Here is a 10,162-nt window from a genome sequence, read left to right as displayed (position 1 = left end):
ATTAATTCACAGAGGGCAGCAGTTACTACTAGCGCTCACACATTACTTTACTGTACTGCCATACCGGAGTGACACTTGACGGATTACACCGCAAAGGAACTGAGGAAGAAACGTGAGTATAGGGCTGAACCTTATGCCGGCTCTCACAACATGGGTATCTCAAATTAACCTTTAAAAAAAAAAAATGTATAAATCGTGTTACTGCATATTTCATATTCATGGCAAACAAACAGGAGATAAGGACGCGCCACACCAGTATCGTTAAATAAATACGTCTAAAAGTGAAGAAAAGGTTGCACTCCTAGCCACGATGCAGGATAATTCATTCAAGGAATACCAACGTTTCGACCTGGAAAAAGTCTCCTACAGGGTCAATATTTAATAATCTTATTATGATCATAAGCTGTGGCACAGGTGTGATACTTTTTGAATGGTACAATGATTACTAATTAGGTGTACTACCGGTACTATAGTCGTGGGGATATTATTTCACTACTGAGATAATGGTTCTTCCTGAGGATGGTCCAACACTCTGATGGTTACCGTACCAATACATTTAGGATAGATATCAGATAAACTGGTGCATTGATTGATTATAATTCAGTTAATGGAAAAACATAAAATCCTGTCTAACCAAAGCTGACGTGAACTGATTTGTATAACCAATTTGTAGCTTAATGTATCCAATTCTGTCCTTAATGTGTCTCCCTTGAAAAATTGCTAACAAACAAATTCAGATTTCAATACAAATTATGCACCAGACCAGTGCAGTCGTAATGCTGTTGTTTGTTGACAATTCCCATGATGTTCAGTAATGTCTCAATTAAGTTTTGATAAGCATGTTGTTTTTTGTCTTTCATTCACAGCCACCCTCGTCAAATTAGTCACAGCCATGTCGAAGTGAGTATTGAATTTGAACTAATTATTCTTTCAACTCCTCAAGCATATTCAGAAGCTTCTGTGTCATTGTTGAGGTATCCATAATATTCAGTTATCTAGAACCTTGCTAATGGACATTAGCTCTAGCACTGGATACTATTCAGTAATGATGTAACATTTGCCCTTCAGCTCTAGAAAACATCGAAACATTTACTGAATAGCAACAGAATTAGATACTGGAGTGCCTATGTTAATTGCATGCTACTGTTATCACATATGGAGGAATTATTTGTGGTATAAAACAGTTGTACTTGTATCCTGGCATCAAAGAATAAATTCATTCAGAAACACACAAAAAGACCTCTCGCTCTGCCACCTTTCCTTTTCCTCTCCTTTTTTAACACTTGGGATTAAAAGTGCAGGAAGCAACAACCTCTACAAGGGATTACAGGCTTCGTTTTGTCAGATCATCCGCAAAATAAACGGATTACAATACACAAGGCTGAGGCAGATTACGAATGGCAACACAATCAGCTAATATAATTCACTGTTGAACCAACCAAACTTCCGATACCAGCAGCATGGAATCGAGCATGGAAGCGTAGTTTATATTCATCAGGCTTGACATCATGCTGATCAAAACACGGGGGACATTTCTCCTTGAAATGTTACGTACAGTAAATGCTGTATTAGATTAGACAAAGAGCTTGCAGGCCTTACAGCCACTAATCCATGTTCACAGAAATGGATTGGAGTGAGGGGTCAGTGTCATCCTGACCTATAGTCCTAATTGGAATTGAAGACTAGCCAGCAGAGTTGATTAGTGTTGATTCCGTCGGCTAAAACTAAGACGAAAAATGTTCGTCGTCTACCTTTTTCCACTGACGAAAACTAAATGGAAACTAAATAACAACTAAGCTATGATGACTAAAACTGAGACTAAATATACTGACTGATTTCGTCAACAAATAAAAACTAGACTAGTGGACCAGAGATCCAGTATAAGTAATTTTACACTTGGTTGCATGCTGAAAATAGCAGATCTACAAGCTCACAATGTATCGCGTTGTGGGCTGGTAGATCGGCTATTTTCAGTAAGTGAAAAAAAAACAGTCATTACGACGGCATCAAGGCCATCCAAAATACATTTTGTTCCACAAAATCAACTGTAGATTTAGTCGACAAAAACATTTACGATATTTAGTCGACTAAAACCAGACTAACACTAAACCATTCCGGGTGACTAAAATGTGACTGAAACTAAATGAAAACTATTCAAGAGACTATGACTAAAACTAAAAATCTAAATGTGCTGCCAAAAACAACACTGCAGCAGAGCAACAGGTGTCCCTGCGATGATGTTTTAATTCCTAAATTGACAGTACATTTTTACCTCTCCTCTCAGGGTTTTCAAGAAGACCAGTCACAATGGCGACGTGAGTGGCATTCTAACTGTGATCACTTGAGGGAGTTTCTCTGCCTTGGGGAAGGCCGGGGTGCAATTTATAGCTCTGCAGCCTGAAATGTTGATGAAGGCATCATCTTTTCCTCTCTATGGCTTTGTTTTCTTTTAGATTTCCTTGTACTTGGGGAAGAGAGATTTCTGTGACAATGTCGACAGTGTTGAAGTAGTCGGTATGTAGCCCTCTTGTGTGTGTGTGTGTGTGTGCGTGCGTGCGTGTGTGTGCGTGCGTGCGTGCGTGCGTGCGTGCGTGCGTGCGTGCATGTGTGTGTGTTACAGTTTAATTCTCTTTTTTTTCCTCCTATTGGCAGATGGGGTTGTTAAAGTTGATCCTGCTAATCTCAACGGCAGAAAAGGTAATTATATCCAGTGATGGAAGACATTCTCACATCAAGTTTCACTCAAGTAAAAGGTATCAATATCACACTCTAGAAATGCTCTGTTACAAGTATAGGTCCTGTAGTATATTCAGTATATTGGCATCAAAATATACTCCAAGCTACACTATGTAACTTCCCTCTTCTACCCCAGCTTTGAACTCGGTTTCCAACAGAAGTGCTGACATTTGAAAATTAAGGCATTCTATTCATTGAAAAGGGTTTACATAGTGCCACTGTTTAAAGTACCAACAGAAAAGTACTGCAGAATGTCCCATTTAAGTTACGTTTTCAAAATACATAATTAATTCGTTAGAAAATAGCAGATCTACAAGCTCACAACATGGATGCTACAAGTTTTCAAATAATTGTAAAAACAATAATTACAATAATTGCCTCTAAGTAAAGTAACAATACCGTAAAGTTGTACTGAAGTATAGTAGTTGGAGTATGCATACTTAGGTGGTCTTTACACGAGAACGGTGTTCATAGAAAACGGCTAAATAGAATTAGACGAGAACGGTGTTTTCAGGAGATGAAAACGCAACAAAGTGAAAACACCTTCCAGATTGGAAATCTTTGAGAACGCCGTTTTCTCCCTTCTCCGTGTAAACAGGCAAAACAGTGAATCCGCAAAACGTATGACATCATGGCTCACGTTGGCTCACAACGCATATGTTTATTACATTGATGCAGAGCCATATAGCCTATGATATAATGGAGTTCCTGAACAAGCCTCCCTCCTCGCCTACAAAGTGCTGCTCATCAGCGATGGTGAATGTAAAACCATGATGTAAATAAAATGCCAGCCGGCAACAGGGACGCGGAGCTACCTGGTTCTTCTTCTTGTACGTGGGTGACTGGTCTATTTGGCAGCCCGTTACCGCCACCTAGCGATATTATAGCGTTTTCATAAAGTGTGCGTTCTCGTAAAGGGTCAATAAAAAATTAGAACGCAATGGGACTTTGCCGTTTTATCTGGAGATGGTCAAAGAGGCCTTAGTGACTTCCCACCACGGCTTATATCCCACCCGCTGATTTAAGACACACACACACACACACACACACACACACACACACACACACACACACACACACACACACACACACACACACACACACACACACACACACACACACACACACACACACACACACACACACACACACACACACACACACACACACACACACACACACACACACACACACTCTGAACTCCAACTCCAAGCCAAGGCTAACGTGATCCCCGTGTCCATCTTCTGCCTCTACAGTATGGCTGTACTTGGCATGTGCCTTCCGCTACGGCAGTGACGACTTGGACGTGATCGGAATGTCCTTCAGAAGGGACATCTGGATACTGCGCAAGCAGCTGTATCCAACAGAGAACGGATCGCCACCCAAAAGTCCCATGATAGACTCCCTGATGAAGAAAGTCGGGGAGCAAGCGATACCCTTTTCATTCCAGGTGTTTGAAGATACTCTCGACTGTACTGGCATGTTAAACCAGTGTGTGTGTGGGGGGGGGGGGGGATTACAGTAAAGTGACAGTTTATGGATTTTTAAGACCCTTTGAATACCAACAAAATAAAAAAAGACATCAAAGGTCAACAAACTATATTATAATAAAAACTGCTCAAACATTGGCAAAATGTTCAAATAAAATAAGAGGAAAGATTATGCAAATAGCCGATCTACAAGCTACTAGTAACCAAGTAAGCTCACGCCACCTCGCAGGTTGTCACACAACGCGAGTCATTGTGCAGAGCTTGTAGATAGTTTTCACAATATTTATTTGTGGGAACTGTGTCAAACAAAATGTAATGCCTAAACTCCTACAATTCCAAGTGGGGAGTCACGGCCTGAAATGGTTGAGAACGACTGTGTTAAACCATTGACAACCTTACAGCGTTGATCTGGTCGACTAAAACGATGACGAATAATGTTCATTGGTTACCTTTTTTCACTGACGAAAACTAAAACTAAACTAAATGAAAACTAAGCCATGATGACTAAGTCTAATTTATCGACAATTTCGTCAACAAATAAAAACTAGACTAAAATGTTAGGAAGGGACTAGTGGACAAGAGATCCAGTATAAGTCATTTTACACTTGGTTTGCAAGCTGAAAATAGCCGATCTACAAGCTCACAACACGTCGCAATCTGCTATTTTCAGCAAGTGTAAAATTAGGTCATTATTTACGACGGCATCAAGGCCCGCCGAAATACATTTTAGTCGACTAAATTAACTGTAGATTTAGTCAACTAAAACCTTGTGATATTTAGTCAACTAAAACTAGACTAACACCAAAACATTACAGGTGACTAAAATGTGACTAAAACTAAATTAAAACTGTTCGAGAGACTATGACTAAAACTAAAATCAAAATGTGCAGCCAAAAACAACACTGCACCTCATACTGTGCTCATATACTGTGTAAATCCATTCGTGAGCTTACAGTATGTGTGGTTTTCCTGTCCGTTCCAGATGCCAACAGATCTTCCGTGCTCAGTGTCCTTGCAGCCTGGGCCAGGTGATTCCGGCAAGGTAGACTGCAATTATATTTAGCACTTATTTACCTATAATACTTAACTACTTTTAAACTTTTTCCAATATACAAACACTTTTTGTTTTGTTTTCTTGGTATAGGCTTGCGGTGTTGACTTTGAGGTGAAAGCCTACATCGCCAAAGAGAGAGACAACCCAGATGAGGCGATTTCGAAGAAGTATGTACGCTCACTCACTGTCAAACTATAATATTCTGTATGACCTCGCAAACATCGACAATTATCCCTGTGCTCTTTCATGAAATTAGTAGCTGTCTGATTCTCTCTACTCTACCCGTCTTTCTCCCTGCATGCTGTCAGGGACACTGCCCGCCTGATGATCCGTAAAGTCCAGTTTGCGCCGCCAAACACCAAAGCTGGACCCAAGGCTGAAGTGACAAAACAATTTATGATGACTGACAAACCAGTTCACCTGGAGATCGCCCTGGAAAAGGAGGTATACCATGGCCTGGATTAGAAGAACAGTGGTTCTCAAACGTGTTTGGCTCAGGGCACCCCTGTAACTTATGTTTTCATCCAATGGCAAACCTGAATTACATTGTTATACTTTACAGCACCATTACCTTACATTTATTTCATATTACGGTACGTAAATATGCAAATATTTGCCCCTAAAACACAGCATGAAAACTATAGAGAATGTCTGTTTCCATTATGACAGATACGTTTAACCACATGAACCCAGGCCAGGTATCCCTGTTCTGGTGGGAACATTCACCAAAAATAGCAAATCTACAAGCTCACAACCTGCTCCGTTGAGACATGTTGTGGGCTTGTAGAACTAGTGATTTGGTGTAGATTGAAAAAGAAGATCAAGTACCGTGCAAGTAATAAACTATATGAGGGGTCTAAGTGGTTAAAACTGAAGTGATATTGACAAATTTCAAATAAAATATTATATCAAAGTATTTCTGCGGCACCCCTGGACTTGCATCACGGCACCCTAGGCACCCACTTTGAGAAACCATGGCCTATAGAATGACTTTGCATAAACTACATTCACACCGCATTGTCCATACATTGTGCTGTAAAATAAATGTATCCCCATGTTGTGAACGTTACATGTTATTGTACATACTAGATTTAATGACGTTCAACTTCTTGTCGTCACTCTTATAGCTATACTACCACGGAGATCCAATCGGTGTGAAAGTAAAAGTCACCAATGAGACCACCAAAGTTATAAGTAAAATCAAAGTCTGGGGTGAGTAGTAAGAAGAAAACGGAAAACGTGTGCGTGCGTGTGCGTGTGTGTGTGTGTGTGTGTGTGTGTGTGTGTGTGTGTGTGTGTGTGTGTGTGTGTGTGTGTGTGTGTGTGTTCAAGCGGCTCATGATTTTAACTGATATTTTTCTTCTTTCCGTTTAGTGGAGCAGCAAACCTCCGTATGCCTTTACTCATCTGACACTTACGTCAAACCTGTCCACACTGAGGAGTATGCGTAAGTCTCCTAATTTGTGTAATTTATGAATATAGGAGTTGGTTTATAACTATAGAGAGAAACATTTGAGAATAAAGACGCTGTTTATTAGTAGTATTATATGAATTGCATTTAAGATAAAAAAAATAAAAAATATATCCAGTGAACGTGAAATGAAATCAATGCGTGAAGTGAGACGACTCCAGAACTTGTATTATTATTAACCACATATTATATATTAGCAGTGTGATTTTAATTGCCAGTCATAATAATAACCCTCTCATCATTGTCACATGCAGGGAGACAATAAATGCCGGCGCTACATTCGAGAAGGACTACAAATTTGTTCCCATTCTGGCCAACAACAAAGAGAAGCGCGGTCTCGCCGTGGACGGACAGTTAAAGAATGATGACACCAACCTGGCGTCCACCACCCTGTAAGTGTAAGCCAAGCAGGGTGGCCATGACTGGCGGCTTTTTCAACAACAGTGGTTCTCAAACATTTTTGGCTCATGATGGTCACCCCTGTAAATAACTTTTTCCATCCACGGCACAACTGAATTACATTTTTAAGTGGTGCAACCACTTCCTTAAGTGACTATGTGTGTGGGTGGGTGTGTGGGTGCGTCTGAGCACGAAAACAGCATGGTTGTTTTTCACCACCTGTGCGCAACCTAACACACACACACACACAAACACACGCACATATTAACTGTATATATGGTGATTTTGGGTGTGCCAGTACAGTACAGTACAGTGACAGTACAGTAGAGGGTACAATAGAGGGACCCCCACACGGTAACTCTGTAATTTCTCAACCGTTCCGGACGCGGGGCGGCTCGCCGGAATCGGGCCGGCACCCTGTGTGCGTTCCTGTGTGTCTGGAACTCCAGACCCTTGATGCAAGGGTGCCTTGCGGCACCCACTTTGAGAAGATGTGTTCTAATCTATAAGGTCGCTTGTTGCAAATTAATATGCATTTGTCTGCTGACCCCCATCTGAAAAGAAATAATAATAAAAAAGCATATCTACAAGCTCACAACGCATCATGAGCTTGTAAATCGGCTATTTTAGGTTTAAATATCTAGGTTTAAAGTGCTCCTGCTTGTTTCATAGACCTGCTCGCTTATTTCTCTTGCTAAATCTGGCAACACTGAAGCCGAGTCATAAGCCAAGGACACTCTTTCATTAAGCTCAATTTATGCGACAAGTCACATTTATGGCTGGAAAATCTATTATTTTCAGTGAGTTACACCGTCGTGTGACAAAGCATAAATTGGGCTCTCTTCTCTGACAGTCTGTGATATAAGTCTATAAGTCAGTCTTTTCATATCAAGGCCAATTATTTATTCGGCATTTGAGCCACGGACCACCATTTTTTGTCCACAATTCCATGCTGTATTGATGTGGTACCATATAGGAGAGATAACAGGCAAACGTTGATCAAAATAACAATTATTCTATATTCTCTAATGTGAATTAAGTAATGCAGATTTTTAACTTAGCTGGAGACCACCTGGTTGAGAGCTGATATAAGTAAGTTTCCAACAGCCACGGTTAAACTATTCCTGTACTTTCACAGGAGCCAAGGGAATAAGGAAATGCAGGGAATCCTCATCGCCTACAAAGTAAAGGTCAACTTGATGGTCGGAGGTGGAGGGTAAGTCCTGGTCCTGTATCAATAAACAATACATCCTATGATATCTACTCTGTATCTTCAATCTCTATTCGAGCATGTTTTGATTTTGTTTTCTTTTTTTCATCTAAACACAGCCTTCTGGGTGGCCTAACAGCAAGGTGAGAGAATTTATGTATTTATTCCATGTAAACATTCACACCACCATTTAGCCATAAGCTGTCTTTATGCAACAAACGTAGTACTTCGGTTTAACCCCTTGATCCTCATTTTTTACAAAGTTTCAAAACAAAAATAGCTGATTGAGATGTGATGTGAGCTTGTAGATAATCCATTTAAAAATTAATAATAATAAATAATAGCATTTTCAAAACATTTAGCCTATAATGCCAAAATACAAGCGCCAGGGTTAAAGTGGTTAAAGAATAATGTTTATTAATTATTATTTTCACTTACAGTGATGTCACCTGCGAGGTCCCCCTGATTCTGATGTCACCCAAGCCTGCAGGTGCGTGCAATGTTTAGCAGGAACCTACAGAGTAGCAGTCAGACATATAAGGAAAGAGAGCGTTACAAAAACGAATTTAAGCAAAACCTAATTGAAGATTTGTCCCTTAATTCTCCTCTTTGTTTTGTCCAATGCCTCCACGGAGCAGAAGTGTAAGTAAAACACTATAATGTGACAAACATAACATTTTGAACTGTGAACTGAAGCCTGATTTATTCTAGCTACTTCATTACGTATGTATGTGACACACAGTTGATGTCTGTCTGCCCCCCCCCCCCCGTGTTTTTTATTTTATACACTGTAGCAAATTGGACTAAAGGCTCCGTAGATCAGGTGAGCTCCCTTGTATAAAGTGGCATGTGTTTCAGGCCAATTGCCTCTTCTGTCTGATATAGCAATGCACTTAATTAGCAAAGTAATATTTGCCTTATTTAAGGGTAGCATCTGCACAAACATGTCTTTGGAATGTTTTGGTAAACAGAAATTGTTGTCATGCCGGTATAGTCCTATACGTTGCGTAACTGGGTGCATGCTGAGTTTGTTCTAGAGATGTATATGCATCTTGTATAGGCTACTGAAAAACAAAAGTGGTAGAAGCCGCCATTTGCATTTGAGAAACTCCTGGACTTTGGCAATCACTGCTAATCAATACTATTACAGTGCAAGTGTAATATTGCATCATATTCCCTGAGCCAAGCCTGCTGCTTAGGCTTGGCTCAGGGAAGAGGACGCCCCTGCCATGCATAGTCCGCCATGGCACCGGTGAAGGTGCGACAAAGAGAGCAGGAAGACCATCCTTCTGTATGAAATAACGGGTTGACGTTGAACTCAAAGGCTATAGAATGGCTGTAAGTGCTCTTGGTTTGTTTCATATTCTCACAGATCAGACATTAATCTTCAGTAGACGCACCACCGGAAGGAAAACGACTGGTGGAGACAGCTACCTCATATGAAGACAGAAGTGGATACTCAAGCATTCTCAAACATTATTGTCAGAGCTATATGTCACTGATGAAGCAGCTCTATATCCTCCTGCCGGCCTCCATAGATTAACCTACAGATAAATGTGTGGTCTAAAATGTTCTACAGTTGTGGAAATGTGTCATAGTTTACAATGTAGTGTTTTTGTTTTTTTCTTCTTCTTCGTCTTTTTACATGTTATACATGTGAAGAGATGCATTTATTCACCATCTCTATACTGTTCACCATCTCTGTACTGCTGCATCATTAGGACTTGGAAAAATGATGAGCAAATGCAGAGCAATCTGAACACAACAACAAAATAAACACTTTGTTTCCCCCAATCTACTCC

The 10,162-nt window shown here is 40.3% G+C and overlaps 1 protein-coding gene across 1 annotated transcript; it reads left to right on the top strand.

Moving 5' to 3' along the window:
* Positions 1-892: 892 nt before the first annotated feature.
* LOC306920489 (arrestin-C-like) lies at positions 893-9,803 on the top strand (the record flags this gene model as incomplete). The annotated part of the gene is made up of 15 exons (XM_079497279.1): positions 893-900; positions 2,285-2,315; positions 2,454-2,514; positions 2,653-2,697; positions 3,993-4,186; positions 5,209-5,268; positions 5,371-5,447; positions 5,589-5,724; positions 6,408-6,492; positions 6,655-6,727; positions 7,006-7,143; positions 8,289-8,366; positions 8,480-8,503; positions 8,801-8,850; positions 9,733-9,803. 15 exons carry the CDS (start codon positions 893-895, stop codon positions 9,801-9,803), a joined length of 1,131 nt encoding a protein of 376 aa, XP_079353405.1.
* Positions 9,804-10,162: the final 359 nt, after the last annotated feature.

This window comes from Electrona antarctica (assembly GCF_951216825.1).
Source record: "Electrona antarctica genome assembly, chromosome: 1".
NCBI classification, from domain to species: Eukaryota; Metazoa; Chordata; class Actinopteri; order Myctophiformes; family Myctophidae; genus Electrona; species Electrona antarctica.
Note: the sequence above shows the minus strand (reverse complement) of the source record. Positions and strands in the feature narration are given on the sequence as shown.